The 16,499-nt window shown below is 47.6% G+C and overlaps 1 protein-coding gene and 1 long non-coding RNA gene across 3 annotated transcripts in view; both read right to left on the bottom strand.

Moving 5' to 3' along the window:
• LOC311587737 overlaps positions 1–16,499 on the bottom strand; it is a 269,462-nt gene that overhangs the window by 213,018 nt on the left and 39,945 nt on the right. The gene's annotated exons all lie outside the window — the stretch shown is intronic.
• Positions 701–16,499, bottom strand: part of SSPN (sarcospan) — a 31,595-nt gene continuing 15,796 nt past the window's right edge. Inside the window, exons 1-3 of one of the 2 annotated variants that reach the window (XM_084765005.1) lie at positions 12,037–12,055; positions 9,836–9,922; positions 701–5,160 (exon numbers count right to left, since the gene is read on the bottom strand). In XM_084765005.1, the coding sequence (XP_084621131.1) occupies positions 4,795–5,160; positions 9,836–9,892 (423 nt within the window). In that variant the 5' untranslated portion in view covers positions 9,893–9,922; positions 12,037–12,055 and the 3' untranslated portion in view covers positions 701–4,794. Of the gene's footprint in view, positions 5,161–9,835; positions 9,923–12,036; positions 12,056–16,499 lie in introns of those variants that run through there. The other variant, XM_084765004.1, reaches the window with a different exon arrangement.

A 16,499-nucleotide genomic window follows, 5' to 3' on the forward strand; every position in this document is an offset into this window, starting at 1 on the left:
TCTCCACAGTTGTGAGGGCAGCGGGGCCTGCCTCTGACATGGACTCTGGTGCCCCTTGGTTGGGAAGCCCAGTGGGCGGAAGAGGGAGGGAGGGTGGGAACGGGAATATACAATCAAGAGGCTAACAATCGGGACGTAATCTGAATAAATTATAATAAAAATTTTAAAAATGTAAAATATAGAATTGAAAAAGTAATAAAAGAAATCAGAATTCCAGGGACCTCTCAAAAAGATTTTCTCCGTCCGGCTCATATCCTACCCAGGGACCAAGAACAGCCTTGATGTCCACCCTAATGCGAAGTGTAAGAACATTCTGCCTGGGACAATGCCAGCATCACCTCTGTCTACTCCCAAACCAGGTTTGCCGTTTCCCTGTTCCCCTGCCTGACTTTTCCCGGTCCATTCCCTTCCAAGTCACCACATTCCATCACCTCCCACCTGCTTCTTTCAATTCTCACTGAAGTTTAACACACACACACACACACACACACACACACACACACACACACACCAGCCCTAGTCTCCATTCACGTGAGAAAACACCCAGTATTAATCTTGCTGAACCTGGCTTATTTCACTTAACATAACAACCTCTGGTCTGTAAGCCAGGTCTCTGGAGCGAACACTAACACGAGAGAGTTTACATATACCAGTTCACACGCACCACACGGCCACTTTAAAACATACTCAAAGCCGCGTCTTTGTGGATTATGAAAAGTTTATTAATAAAGCAAACACCCCCCTTTAAAAACAACCACCTCAAATGTATAGAAACTCTTGATTTGATCAAGGCCCGGAAAAGAAACTACAGCACCAAAACGCAGACCCACAGTTCTGAAAGGGACAGTGCTCATTTGAGATTAAAAAAAATTAGAAGGCAGGAGTTTGTTTCAGTGGCTTAACCGCCAAGCAGTGGCCATCATACAGGCTGACTGTACACTGTACGGCTAAAGCACATTGTGAGTTTTTTTTTTAAGTAGAATAAAATCCTGTGGCATATTTACACAAATGTGACCATGTAGTGATAATTCAGAGATTGTCACCAGGAAATATCAGCTCTTGTTTGCACATGATGGACAGCTGTCAAGCTTGTTTCTGATTGTCTCTCAGTAACCTATCCACAGCTGCTCCTCCTAGTAGCCCTCAGACAGCTTTTCTCCAGTCTCTCCCACAATTTCATAAATGTACCCCAGATATACACATGAGAGGTAAGTGCAAGTATCAGGAGATCACTGTGTCTTGGACATGGATAAAATGACATATGTAGAATGGAATTTCCCTTTGGGAACACACTGGAAGGCACTCAGAAGAGAAGAGCTAAGCTCTCAATCCAAAGAGGGGGCACGTGAGGCCTGTTACTTGAATGCAGTTTCTAGGCCTTTGGAGTAGCGCTGGTTCAGGCAAGGCTCCAAAGCACTGCCTACACCAGTCTGGACGAAGCTCGGAGCCACGTGAAGGCACAGACCTGCTGAGCGGCCTCAGTTACAGTCTGTACACCAGCCCTGGCCATCTCTCATCTTTATAGAGTCTTGATCCATTTCATTCTCCTGAAGGAGACTGGGGGAGGGACCCGTGCAAATCTTCCTGTTTTGGGTTTGGAAGGCACAGTCACCATGCTGGCTCGCGACAGATTTGAAGTGTAGCATTTTGCTAAGTGAGAAGCTGTGTGACTGCTCCTTCTCTGTCGCCCTTGCTGAAGCGTCAATATTTGCAAGACACAGCGTCAAAACACTTCAGATCCAGCCTGGAGCCATTGGTTATTCGTGCAACACGGTTCTTACACGCACCAGCACACGGTACGCTTTTAGCAAAGGGATGCCTTCGTTTGGTTTTGTTTCCTCTGTTCCCTTACATCGCTTTCCCTCTCTGGGGAGTTAGGAATAATTTGATCATAACAGCCAAGCTCCCATTCTACACAGGCATTGTGCGAGGGGCCGAATCCGTGCCAATTTCTTGGTTGTGTTACAAAAACAAGAAACCCGCAGGCTAAAATTATTCTACCCTTTAAAAGGCCCTGTGATTCATTTGTAAAGCATAGAGCAACCTAAGTGTGGGGAACCTTAATTTTCTTATTAGAAAAAATAAAATAAAAAAATAAAAAACTGAACCTCGTGAGCTTGCGCGTGCTCCCAGCGGTGCCCGATACACAGTAATTGATGTAGAGACAACTTCACTTTGAAAGGACAGTCTGTGGCACCCTGGATTCTTTAATGCTTTGCCTTTCTGCAGGTTATTCTTAATTGTGTGTGTGCATACATGCGAAGAGGCCAGAGGTCGGCTACCCACTTTGGGTTATTTTTAGGTTTGTTCTTGAGACAAACTCTCCCATCATGGGCCTGATATTTAATCACTAAGTTAAAGCTGGTTGGTCAAGGAGCCCGGGGACCTCTGCCTCCTCAGGGTCACAAGCACAAGCCACCATGCCTGGCCTTGGGATCATGTTCTTAATGGGATGGCCAGGACTTGCTCACTGAGCTGTCTCCCTCGCCCAGAGCTGGTTATTCTTAACAAACACAAAAGGTTTTCCATGTCTGTATAAGGAGGCCTAGTGTTAATGTTCATGCAATTTTGTTTGAGATCATTTCTCTAGTGGAAAATTTTATTTTGTTTTGTTTTGTTTTGTTTTGTTCTGAGACAGGGTCCCTCTGTCTGCTCTGTCTGTCCTGGAACTTGCTTTGTAAACCTGGCTGGCCTGGAACTCACAGAAATCCACCTGCCTCTGCCTCCCAAGGGCACAACCCAGGTCCTTTGATGGAATTTTACCCATATACTCTCTAATGGGCCTTCCTGACCTGAGCTAGCAGCTTTGAAACAAGTCAGAAAGGTTGAACATGTGGTAGCCAGGGGTAAAAGACAGTTGCAATCCTCCAGCTAAGCAGATTCACAGTCTCTTTGGCTGAGGTGTGGGGATCACACAGAACCAACTCTGTTGCCACCATCCTGGGACCCTGCACCGGCCCTCAAAGGCAAAAGAGATTCGTGTTCCCCTGGGGTAAATTTTGTGACTTGGAAAGTGAGTGGAGAGGGAGGGTGGAGAGCAAGCTCGGCTGAGCTGGGACCGGGAACTCCTCCTTTTTAAAATGCTGACTGAGAGAGACACTCATGACAGCATTTACGTGTTATAGAGTCCCAATGTGAGCGAGCGCCTTCCTGTGCGCACAGCTGCACGTCTGCACTGAGTAATGACAGCTACACAGCAAAGCCTGACCTACCCAAGAACCTGCGACTTCAGTCTAAACTGAAACTAAGTACCCTAACTGTGGACATACCACCCAAATAAGGACTTGGAGACATTTGTCTCTAGGCCATCCGTAAAAAGCATCACTTAACAGGATTCCACAGGAAGTCCAAGTGCATGATGGGACTCACCTGCGGTACCCAACCGCCATCAAAGGCATTCGGTTGTCAAGGGAGATACTTCCCAGCACACCACAAGTGTGCTATTAGCATAAGCATCTCCTTTGTCAATGCTCATGCTTTTCCTCTGAGCTTGTTTTAAACCTGAGTGTTAGTGTTTTGCAAGTTCTTTTCTGCAGTGGGTGGTTTCCAGGAAAGCCACTCTTCAGACATCGTCCCTTGTGGCTGTAATTTCTCCTAACACCTAAGTACAGTACAGTACAGCTGGCTAAGCACAGCCAGAGCTCATTAAACAGACATCTGAGCATAATTATAATGAACAATTAGCTGGAAATTAGTTTTAATGACTTGTTTTAGATGATAGACTGGAGGCATAATATAATTATTTCTAAACTTTTTTACACCGTTAAGAATGCAACGCACCGTTTTTCAATTATGGCGAATCAGACACGGAGGCTGCAGCCCACTCACAGACCCAGAAGGCTGCACCCCAGACCAGGTGTTTGTAATCACTCAGCCTTCCTGATCTACTAGGTTTGGTTTTTTTTAAAGCTATTTTATACCTTAAAGACATCTATACTGTGAAGAAAGAGGAAGAAAAAGCATTCGATACAGAGACTCTCTCAGGACTTGATACTGGCAGGTGGCAGAAGGAGCTAGAAGAATCTAGAGTCTAAGAAGCGGCGGGTGACGCCAGGTCACCCTCACACTGGCCTGCCGGGAGAGACGGCTGGGTCCAGCTGGATGAGAGGGTCGGGCATCACACCAGGGTGTAGCCACAGAGCTAGGCCATCCCTCCCTTCTTTGTTGTTCTTTTTCCTTTTAGTGTTTACCAAATCAATCTGAATCTTGTTTCTCATAAGAACTTTAAAAAAAATAAATTGTGCCGGGCGTGGTGGCGCATGCCTTGAATCCCATCATTCGGGAGGCAGAGGCAGGTGGATCGCTGTGAGTTCGAGGCTAGCCTGGTCTGCAAAGTGAGTCCTGGACAGCCAAGGCCACACAGAGAAGCCCTGTCTCGAAAACCCAAAAGATAATAAAATAATAAAATAAAATAAAAATAAAAATAATGTTTTTAAATGGTGTGTGTAAGGGGTGGCACATCCAGTGATCCTGGAGCTGGAGGTGTAGGCAATTGTGAGGCACTCGGTTTGGGCTCTGGAACTGAACTTGAACTCGTGTCCTCTGCCAGAGCCGTAAATAGTAAGATCTTGTCACTCGGGGACCATCTCTCCACTCTGTCCTCACAAGAAATGTTTAAAAAATACAATAAAGATCCAAAAGAGTTCTTTTTGTTTTTTTGAAGAAAAAAATCTAAAAATATTCATTTAGAGAATAAGTGAGCATTTGCTTTTGAACGTTTACCTTTAAAAAATTGTGGCTTTTCACTTTGGCTAGTCGGTGTGCTGTTTCAGCCTCTCCCTGTGAGCCGAGCTGTCAGGCCTTTTGTTGCTGGCCATCAGCGGCCATCAGAGAGCGCAGCCCAACACCCACATAGAAGACCTGGTACCTGTGTTTCCACATCACAAAGCAAGCCAACAAGCACACAAGGCCACAGAGCAGGTTTAGAACCATCTGGATGATTAAGAACAACTTGAAAGTGCCAGCGATACTGGTACAGTCAGCCACATCCCTGTAAACAAAGGTCCTGCTGAGAGGCTCAGAGGAAGGCAGCTTACACCGGCAGGAATCAAGGGAGGTCTCGCAGGTGAACTGTTCCAGCAGGGAATAGTGGTGGGCGGCAAACGCCACAGCCAGCACGCAGGCCGTCAGCCCCAGGGCGCTCAACAGGAAGTAGAAGACCTGCAAGAGAGAATAAAAGCCTTCTGTTACAGAGAGGACAGGCCAACTGCAAAACAAACTAGTGAACGGCTTTACAGATGATACACAGCACTTATTTTTAAAATTGAGAAATGCCAGCCATAGGATGGAAAGAAGACTTGAAAATAAAGGACAGGTTTCTGTAATAAAAACACCATGTTGGTCAAAATTATTTCAAATTGGTGAACTTATGATAACGTGTAGGTACTACACTATAGGCCCGATGGTCAAGACCCCCTAAGCCAGAGGCCTCTGGGAGGTGACGTAAGTGATGCTGAAGCAGGTGGGTGACCTGGCCTGTGCCTTAGCCCTGGATCGGTCATGCCTGGTTAATTGTGGATGCTCCGTAAATGTCTCTCACTTAGTTTCCTTACATCTGAAACACTGCGACCAGAAGTCATGAGTTCTCACGCATGCACAGCACGAGAGGCGCTCTTGTGAGTGGGTTCACATACTGGCCACAGATCATCTCTTAGTGGTCAACCTGCGTGAGGCCCAGCTAAAGGCCAGAGCCACAGACGCCAGGACTGCTGTCTACAGTGTGGCGCGCAGGATTTACGCTGCCATTAGAGACAAAAGCTACCCATTACAGGGAGCAGTTCTGGTGTGTGGCCGAGGCCAGCCTTGAACTCCTGATCCTCCTGCCTCCTCCTCTCAGGCGCTGGGATTTCAGGCAGGAACCACCAAACCTGGCTGACAACAGCTTGTGTCTTAGAAACGTAACAGGAATAATTTGTATTTGACTTGCTTAGTGCTCCTTGGTGGGAAAGAATCAGATACATGCAAAGTGGCAGCATTATAAAATTTAGAAAGGATTTATTTTATTTGTGATATTAAAAGGAGCATCCAGAACATTCAGGGGCCACCAGCAGATAGAGCATGTGACTGCTGCCCCATCTACCGTATACCCGGCCACATGCACATACCACAGTCACCCAGATGCACACACATGTCCGTAAACTGTAGCTATTTATAACACTGCGGGGGGAGGGGCAGTTCATGGATTGACAATAAGAAGTTTGTCTATTTTAAAGAAAATAGGGCTGGCAAGATGGCTCAGTGGGTAAAGGCCCATGCCACCAAGTCTGACGACCTGAGTTCAAGACCTGGAGCTCACGTGGTGGAAGGAGAACCAACTCCTGCAAGATGCCCCTGACCTCCACATACACACCACAGCGCATGCACACACACACACACACACACACACACACACACACACACACCATAGCACACATACACACCATAGCACACAACCCATAGCACACACACATGCCATAACATACACACACACCAGAGCACACATACACACCAAAGCACACACACACACACACACACACACTCACACCATAGCACACATACACACCATAGCACACAACCCATAGCACACACACATGCCATAACATACACACACACCAGAGCACACATACACACCAAAGCACACACACACACACACACACACTCACACACACCATAGCACACAACCCATAGCACACACACATGCCATAACATACACACATACCATAGCACACATACACACCAAAGCACACACACACACACACACACACGCCGTAGTATGCACACACACCATAGCACACACACACGCCATAACATACACACACACCATAGCACACATACACACCAAAGCATGCACACACACATGCCAGAGCACACACACACATGCCAGAGCACACACACACACCATAGCACACACACGCCATAACATACACACACACCATAGCACACATACACACCAAAGCATGCACACACACATGCCAGAGCACACACACACATGCCAGAGCACACACACACACCATAGCACACACACATACACACACACACACACACACACACACACACACACCATAGCACACGCGCACAGAAAGTAAACAGTAAAATACAATTAAGTTAGATGATACATTTTGCTCAGATGTTTATGCCAAAGCCCATTTAACAAGTACAGAGCAGTGAGGACCATGAGCCAGCAGGCCAGGCCACCTAAACTAAGGCTTGACTCCCAAGTGCTCCCTAGGGATGGGCACATCCGTTGAGCATGTTAACCAGTATTTCTTTACTTGTAAATTTGGAAAGATACTTCTAACCCTGACTTACAAGTACCATTACCAGGATCAAGAGCTGCCACCTCCTAGAAACACAGTCCCTAGGCTATTTGTGAGTTAAACCAGCTGAGGAGGAACGCTCCCCTTTCCAGGGATCTTCCGCTACCAGCTCTACTGTCTGTCTTGTTTTCTGTCGTGTGGGAGGAACAACAGACTTGGCTTGTAGAAGGGTGTAAACATGGACACAAACACGGGTTGCTTAATTATATTCTAGCTCCTTAAATATACAGAATCAGCGGCCCAAGGACAGAAGAAGAGAACCCACATCCCTCAGCAAAGTGGCATGTGCGCACATCGGAGTCAGGCGAGCTGCTAGTCTCTCAGGTCACAGCTTGACATTTAGGCCCTGCTGGTGGCACCTGCAAGGCACCTTCCTTCCCAAAGCTTAAGTGGTCTGACAGCAGCAGGCTCCTGCAGTCAATTCCACAATTTAAAACCAAGCGTCTTGTTTTGCCCACATGACAGGAATAAACTATCAGGGAAGCAGGTGTGTGGCGTGACCTTGGGATCTTGACAGCAGCCGTGTGGGTGTCCCTGCAGAACATCCCTGGAGGCCAGCGGCTCTGTGCTTATGTAATCCCCAGGCTTGCTCCTGCCCTGCTGCAGTGGGAACCTGCTGTGGCTCTCCCAGTCGGTGACTCTGGGAGGAACGGGTTCTGTTTAGATTTAATGACGTCCCTTGCTGGAATGGTGAGGCCTGGCTGCTACAGGGGAGCATCTGCCACCAAGCAGCCCACGGAAAGGCCAGCAAGGTGTCCCCAGACACATGACCTCCAAGGCCTCAGCAAATGCAGAAGAGCTCTGAGAAAGGGTTCCCCAGATGGGCAGGTAGGAGGGTCCACACCCAGTGACCTGCCAGGCCTGGGGGCAGAGTCCAGCAGAGAGCAGAGAAGTGCTGGTGGTCTCTGGGAGTCTCAGAGCAGGGAAGTGTGTGTGTGTGTGTGTGTGTGTGTGTGTGTGTGTGTGTGAGAGAGAGAGAGAGAGAGAGAGAGAGAGAGAGAGAGAGAGAGAGAGAGAGAGAGACAGAAGACTCCATCATTATGACATGGTGGCTGGCACTGTCTATCTAGGTGCCCAATAACAGAAACTAAATTCTCATAAAAATCTTAGGCCAGGGTGCCCAGGCAGGGTGCTAAAATGCAGCCATGCGGTGCCGTGGCCCCCGCTAAGACCTGTTTAATCCCCCCCCTCAAAACACAGCGGGAGGCACAGGAGACATCGGCTGAGCCTGTTGGATGAAGCTCTTTCTGGACTGAAGATGCCACAGAGGATGTCTGAGTTTGCTGGCAGCAGCCTGGCTGAAGGTCACCTCCAGGAGAGGAGAAAGAGCCCCTTGTCTGTCAGTGTCTGTCATGGGTGAAGAAGGGAAGGCAGCTAATGAAGCCTTCCCAGTGGGGATCTGCAACCTGGCTGACACTGACAGTCACTTTTCTCCTTTCTTTTTCCTTCCCTGTCTCCCTTAAAAAAATGTAAGGTACAGATGTTGAGGAGCCTGGGGGAGGGGCGCTCACTGAGAGTGAGGCTTACCTCTGCCTTCTTCAGGAAGCAGGAAGCAGAGAGGAAGCTGGGTAATCCAGGCTAGGCTGCCCTTACTTTCTGGACCAGTCTCCTGAAATTCAGCAAGCTGTTTCTTACCAGGCTTTTAGCTTTCTCTTTTGTTTATTTTCTTTCCCTCTCCTCATCATCCTGCCTTGTTATTTTGTCAACCTCACCAAAAAGGAGCCTGAACTGATGCCTGTTCACTTTTGCCTTCTTATAGGGGAAAAATATTCAGATCAAAAGGTAGGTTTCAGGGCTGGAGAGGTGGTTCAGTGGTTAAGAGCACTTGCTGTTCCTGCAGAGGACCTGGGTTCAAGTCCCAGACCCAATTGGTGACTCACAACTATCTTTTAAGAAGCTATATGACCACCGCCACCTCCTCCTCCTCCTTTTCTTCTTCTTCTCCTCCTCCTTCCTCTTCCTTTCTCCCCCTCTTCCTCCTCCTTCTTCCTTCTCTTCCTCCTCTTTCTCTTTTTGAAACGGGATCCCATGGTATAGTTTATCTGGCCAACTCAGTACGTGGCTGAGGCTGCCCTTGGACTTTTGAACTTCTAACCCCTGCTTTCTGTTTCCTGAGTGGTGAGATTTCAGTCATGTGCCACCACACGCCATGTATTTGGTGCTGGGGGTCAAATCTAGGGTTACTTCCACGCTAGGCAACCCCTGTACCCCTGAGCTACTCCCCACATTTTAAAAGACTCCTACTTTTTATCTTTGTGGTTTTTAAGTAACATTATTGACTTTTTCTTGGGCTTTATGTTTCCTGGTTGTAGCAATCAAAGAACATGCCAAGAAGAAAAGTCAACTACAGCTGGACAAGAGAAACAGACATGGACTAGTATTACCCCTGTGTCTGGACCGATGCCCTCCTTACCCTGACTGGACTGCCTGAAAGTGAAGTTTCCAAGTCATCAGCTATGGAACACCTTTAAAAGCACTCTTTTTGTGATCACATTTCTTTCCATGCAATGATTCTGGGGAAAAAAGGAGAAACAACTTACTTTCATAGAAAACTGGACACAAGTTCTCTCGTCCACTTGATATGAGACACAGAGCATGAACAGTCCGAGGTAGGCCACCACGCAGACCTGCAGCAGGGGACAACACAAGAATCATGACCAGGGCACGCTCGGGAGCCATTAACACTGAGCTCGGTGTCCCTCACCAGAGTCAGCTCTGCTGCCAAGCCCTTTGCCTCATTTTGTTTATGTAATTTGTACGTTACCCCACTTGTGAAATAAATTTTTGAAGATGCATTTTTACCATTTTTTTTTTAAGGAAAACGTATTTGTGCATCTATACGCTGGTACGCGTACATGAATTAGTGCTCTCAGAGGCGAGAAGGTGGTGCCAGACCCCTGCAGCTGGAACTGCAGGGAGTTGTAAGCCATCCACCATGGGTGCTGGGGACTGAACTCAGGCAGGCCCTCTGCATGAGCAGTATCCACTTTTAACCACGGAGCCAGCTCTCCCGCCCTACGGAACATGGCTTTAAAACAGAAAAGCCATTACTTCAGCCAGTACTTATTAAGTTCCTCTGTATCCCAGGTAATACAGAAGATACTTAAGAGCATGATAAATAAATGGCAAATAAAGTTTAATCTCTTTGATCAGTGTGTGTCCAGTAAAGGACAAAATAAATTCACAAGCCACTCTCAGGCGCGGCATTATCTGCTACAAGCCACCCAGAGAACTCTAAAAGGTTAATGAGATTAAGTCTAATAGAAAAACATGGAAGGCTTTGCTTTTAAAGTAGGCTTGAGAAGCCACCAGCAGCATGCTGGGTCGTCTAAGGGCTGCCATGGCTTTCTGCATGCTCCTGTCACAGAACCCTACTAAAGTAGGTGTTGCTCTGATCCTATATAAGAGACGGAAGGGGATCCAGGGAGCCACACGGCAGGCAGCCTGGTGACAGCAGGGGGATGAGATAGGACAGGGCAGGCTAGAACAGGCAGAAACCCAGGAGAGCTGGCACAGGATGTCGAATAGAACAGGCAGGGAGGAGATACAGGTCACACGGGCGTGAGACAAGAGGGAAGCTTGGGTCTCCAGCTGGAGAGCAACGTGGCTTCGCATACATTTCAGTAAAATACACAGAGATGTCTGGTGACGTGTGCCTGTAATTTCAGCACACTGGAGGCTGAGGCAGGAGGATCACTGTAACTTCCAGACGACATTTCTTTTTGTTTGTTTGGTTCACCTTTGGTTTTCTTTTTCGAGACAGGGTCTCTCTGTGTAGCTCTGGCTGTCCTGGAACTCACTCTGTAGAGCAGGCTGGCCTCGAACTCACAGAGATCCTCCTGCCTCTGCCTCTGCCTCTGAGTGCTAGGATTAAAGGCGTGCGCCACCACACCGGGTCCAGATAACATTTCTAACGAGACACACCATTGGGATCCTGGGCATGCTGGGCTGCAGAGATGTGCATGGGAACAGAGTAAACCTGACAGAGGCTGCTCTGCAGCACAGGACACAGTCCTGGTACCCACTGCATGAGACAAAGGCTAAGCAGCTCTGCAGCACAGGACACAGTCCTGGTACCCACTGCATGAGACAACGGCTAAGCAGCCCATGCTACTACGTCAGGGAACAAGTCCTTTTTGAAACAACTTACTTTATTATTTTATCATCATGTATCAAAAAATACACAGCAGCAGGTGTCATCACGGCATCTTTGTACATGTACATAATACATCCTGATCATATCCACCCCTCCCTCACTGCCCCTCCCACTCCACCAATCCCCTCTCTCTTCCCAACAAGTTTCCCCCGCCCCCTGCACCACCCCATTTTCATGTCTTTAAGTACATTTTTAAACATTCCTGAGGAATACAAGTTTGGCGAGGCTGAGGGCTCACTACCTCGCCTCCCTCGGAGTAACAAAGACCTTGTTTTCTTCAGCAGCAGCAAGCCAGGCAGAATGTTCCAACCTCACCCCTGTCACATCCCGAAGCATACGCCTGGGCTTTCTCCTCAGCTTCTGTCAGCGGGATCAAGATTTCTCCCACATAATTGTCCTCATCCCTGGAGGCTGCTGGGCTGAAATCTCAGTTGCCAAGATTCCCCGCCTTCTCGCTAGGAGACACGTGCATTCTAATGATCAAGACAGATTGACCCGCATCTTAAAAATAATCACGGTTCCTCCGCCCTGACAAAAACCCCGTTTCATTGCCTGCACCCCTGTGTCACCTTCACCAGGCCTGACCTCAAGCAAGACACTGCGTGGAGTAGCAATGCCGGGCCACGCTCAACAGCACACTGCTTGTCCACCTACTGAACTTCGTGGCTCACACAGCCTGTGCTGTCCTGTCCTGTGACTCTGGGAACTGAGAGAAGAAAACCACAGTGTCACTCCAAGACTGACCCAGCCTTCCCGAGGGAAGCTGTGACACAGTGGAGGAGTGGACAGCTTCTCGGCTGCGGGAGTGCACAGATGGTGTAACTGACCTGCTGGAGGCTTAGAGACACTCCCTGGAGGAAGACAGCTGAGGATATGTTTGTCATGTACCTATGAGAAGACAGAACTGTAGGAAATACTGGCCTAGTTAGAGTCCTGTGAAAAATAGAAAAATATCCAAGTTACCCACTTTGGGCAGAAAGCACCTCAGATACTCTTCCTTTAACGTTGGCATATGGTGTCACATCGTTACACGGCTTGAGCCAGCTCAGCGTGTGTGAATAAGCTAGCCTGCATAGGCTGCTGGTGGGGTCTTCTTACCCACAGGCTTTGCATGAGCTAACGATGCTTTTTTTTTTATTGTAGTGTGTACAAGGATATTCTAGAAAAACTATATTTATTAATACTGAATGCTTTATGGACATAGGGAAAGAAAGTAGCGTTCTCACGCCAGGCTGAAGGGCCTGCTTCCCGAGCTGGGAGGATGTGGGCATGCCCAGAAGACAGGGAGCTCTCATTTCCAGGCAAGGAACGGAGGGCGTGCTGATACATGATTTCCTGGTACGGGGCCAGAGCTCCCGTCCTGTACAGTGAGAGGAGGCCCACAGAACGCGAAGTGGACGTTAGCGGGAGGCATTTAAGAAGTTACTTAACGGACCAGACAAAGGTGCAGGGGGACCCGGTCGTGTCACACGCCAAAGCCCAAGGAGACGCGGGGTCTGAGCATCAGTGCCAGAAGCAGCAAGGCCAGGATCACCGAAATCTTGGGACTTTGATATTCTTGAAGTATTCTTTTGAATGGAAAGGAGCAAACGACCATTTTAACTTATTTTTAGATACATGCATCTACAAGTTCTTTGCTTCTGAACCCCACAATCTATAGAAGAGACAGTTTTGTCTGTACAGGGTCAGGTCTGCCTTGCCTCTTGTGAGCTAGAGAGCTAAACAGGGCTGGAATGTTCTCTGAATGTTGAGTCTGTTTCCAGACGGAGGGGTCCCGGGTCTGGCCACACTGTGGCTTTGCTTATTTGATCTAATGGCCTGAAGAGTTGCCTGTCAAGGGACCGAGTGGGAGACAGGACCAGTGAAGTGACGTGTGTGTGTATAAATGATGTTTTTTCATTTTGCCATGACAGGATGGTGGTGCCCAAAACATTCTGCGAAAATCAGAACTGTTGTCACTGATCCCTCTGTGTGTATTTGCAGTCTGGCCTTGTGACAGTCTCGCTCCCTTCAACTTATCTGTTTTCTTCTTTCCGGTGTTGGCAGAGTTGCTAGACATGGTTCCTGAGAGTACAACCTCCTGCTGCCAAATCCCCTTCTCTGTTGTTGTAAGTATTGGCTGCGAAGTGCTTTCATGAGATTGACATTGTAACAAGAGGAACATAGTCCCTTCCTGTGTCACCGAGTCAGAGGACCTACCACCCTCGGAGGGTGGGGGGGCTGCATCTCACTGGATTTTCCTAAAGAGAATCTCCACAGACGGCCGCCTGCATTATAGAATTTAAGGCAAACTATTTTGGAGTCATTTCCAACGAATGGAATTGTTGTATTGTAGTCTGTGGAAATGATGTGGTCTTATTTAAGAGAGCTGCCAGCGCATAGTGTGGCCGGAGAGTACACAGTGAAGGCAGTTTACTGCATCACGATCTCAGGACTGCAGGGGACATATAAACATGGCTGGAGAAGGGTTTTTTTTCTACTGTTTTCATTGCCGCCTCTTCGTTAGACAAGGCCAAGAAGCCTGGCTCAGAATCTCCTTAGAGTTTGGTCCTACCCTCACGGTTCCTGATTCCATAGGTCTAGGGCTGAGGCCCAGAATCTATAACCCTAACAAATTCTAAGGCTACCATGGCTGGTACCAGGGCCTAAGCACAAAAAGTCCCCTGAGTGCCAATTCAAGACAGGGTTTCTCTGTGTAGCCTTGGCTGTCCTGGACTCACTCTGTAGACCAGGCTGGCCTCAAACTCACAGAGATTCACCTGCCGCTGCCTCCCTGAGTGCTGGGATTACAGGTGTGTGCCACCTCACCTAGCAAGAGCTATGAGGAGTGAAAACAGTATTTATTGCCAATGGCCATGTACAGTGTGTTCAGCCCAGTGTGGAATGTTTTACATATATATTTTTGCTTCATCCTCTGAGACCTCAAGTTGTAAAAGATTAGGTATATGTTTTTTGCAAAATGAATTTTTAATATTCATAATATATACACAATAAAAGTGTTGGTGCCATGAGCCAAGTTAGTGCTTCATAGTGCAAGAATCCTTAGGATTGGAGACAGAACCCCTCTGCCTTCACCGCTGCGTAAATACAACCTCCCCCGGGAGCCCCCAAACTCTGGAAGACTCAGGGAGCGCCTCTGAATTATCAGCATATAAGACATATCACCCTGATACACAGGATACGAACCACCCATGCCAAACCAAAGCAAAAAAAAAAAATCCTTCTCAAAATTTGGACCGTGTCTTCAAGGGTGTGGCAGCAAATGTTCAACAGTGCCTCAGAGGTGTTTGCCACATCCGGTCCTTTCCATGGAGAAAACTCTACCACAGCAGATTTCCAAGTACCGACGAAGTGAGGTTGCCGGGCAAGAGACGCAAGCTGCCAGCGCTCGTGAGACGGCCAGATGCGTCCCCCGACACTCCACTCCCACCACATCTTCCTCTGCTCTACTTTGATGGGAGCATCTGCTCCCCCACTGAGGTTGGCTTGTTACTACACTTGGCAAATTAAACTTCACTAACTGTGTAGAATTCCTGCAACCAGCAGAGACTCAGTGCAAAGAGGCACAGAAGAGAGCCAAAGAGAAATCCCACTACACACTCTAGTCCACCTTTACCTATGAGAAACATAGCACAAGGGCCCCATTCGATGCTTAAGACAGCAGACAGTATCTATCTATCTGTATATTGATCTACCTATGCATGGCAGAGAGATAGATAGATAGGTAGATAGATAGACAGACAGACAGACAGACAGACAGGTAGATAGATAGACAGATAGTTAGGTAGGTAGATAGATAGACAGATAGATAGATAGATAGATAGACAGACAGACAGACAGACAGACAGACAGATAGACAGACAGACAGGTAGATAGATAGATAGATAGATAGATAGATAGATAGATAGATAGATAGATAGATAGATATCAAGGCTTTATAACAATCACAAAATGTAACACAACAACGCACTGTAATGAAGTTATCAGTGTCAATACTCTAGGTGCCAAGACCATTAGTAAATAAAATTATCTGAATGTGCGCGCCACACTGTAATGACAGTCGGTTCGGCAGCCTGTGTATCTGCTAAGTGGGCAATGGCGGGTGGTGTATACAACATGGAAGCACTCAGAATGGGTTGGTTCATTCCCTCCCCCGCCCCCCATGGCACAAGCGGCCAGTACCACACCTCCTTCCAGGTACTACCAGATCCTTGGTCTGTTTCATAACGCTATAGTCACGAAACAGCTATATCTTGTTGTTGTTGTTGTCTACTATGTACTACTTGTTAAAGATTTTGAGGTTAATCGAATAGAATTTAAGCACAATGGGACCGTGATGGAATCCTTTGTGTTTGTTATCATATTGTCACTTTTCATTAGCGACTTAGGCAAAAGCAAACCAATAAGGCGCAGAAATGAGTCATCCGCCATTAGATCACACACACAGAGATAGAAAAAATAGTATTCAAACACGAAACACCGAATCAAGTTCCTTTAGCAAATGGAAAGTGGTTGCTTGGCTCAGTTGAAAATCAAATACGAAACTGTACAAGCGGCTGGAGTGGCAGGGCAGCAAAAGAGCTTGAATTTCGATTCCATTTCTTGACTAGGGAGGCATCATGGACATAAGTCCCCATCCTCCACCTGAGACAGAATCTCAGGAGACCCGGGCTGGCTTGGAAGTCACTCTGTAGCTGGGACTAGCTTCGAACTCAGACCTTCCTGTGTTTCCGTCCTGAGTACTGGGCTAGCAGGCATGCACTACCAGGCCTGGCTTATCTGAGTCCATGTTTTCCACTCCCCCATCTGCAAAAGGGAGCAACAGTGTTTGCTGTGATGGTGAATCTGATGGCTAACAGAACTGTAAAGAAGACACCTGGGAAAATCCTTCCATATGGCCGGAGGACGCCATCGATCTCGGATGTATCATTAGCTGGTGATTACTAATGCCATCTTTACTGTGGCTGTCAGAGATCAAGTTTAGAGTCTATTAAAAGGCCCTGAATGTACTGACAACATAGCCAGGCTCCCAACTGACACTGCTGGTC

Source organism: Acomys minous, assembly GCF_964271855.1.
Source record: "Acomys minous genome assembly, chromosome: 17".
Classification (NCBI taxonomy): Eukaryota; Metazoa; Chordata; class Mammalia; order Rodentia; family Muridae; genus Acomys; species Acomys minous.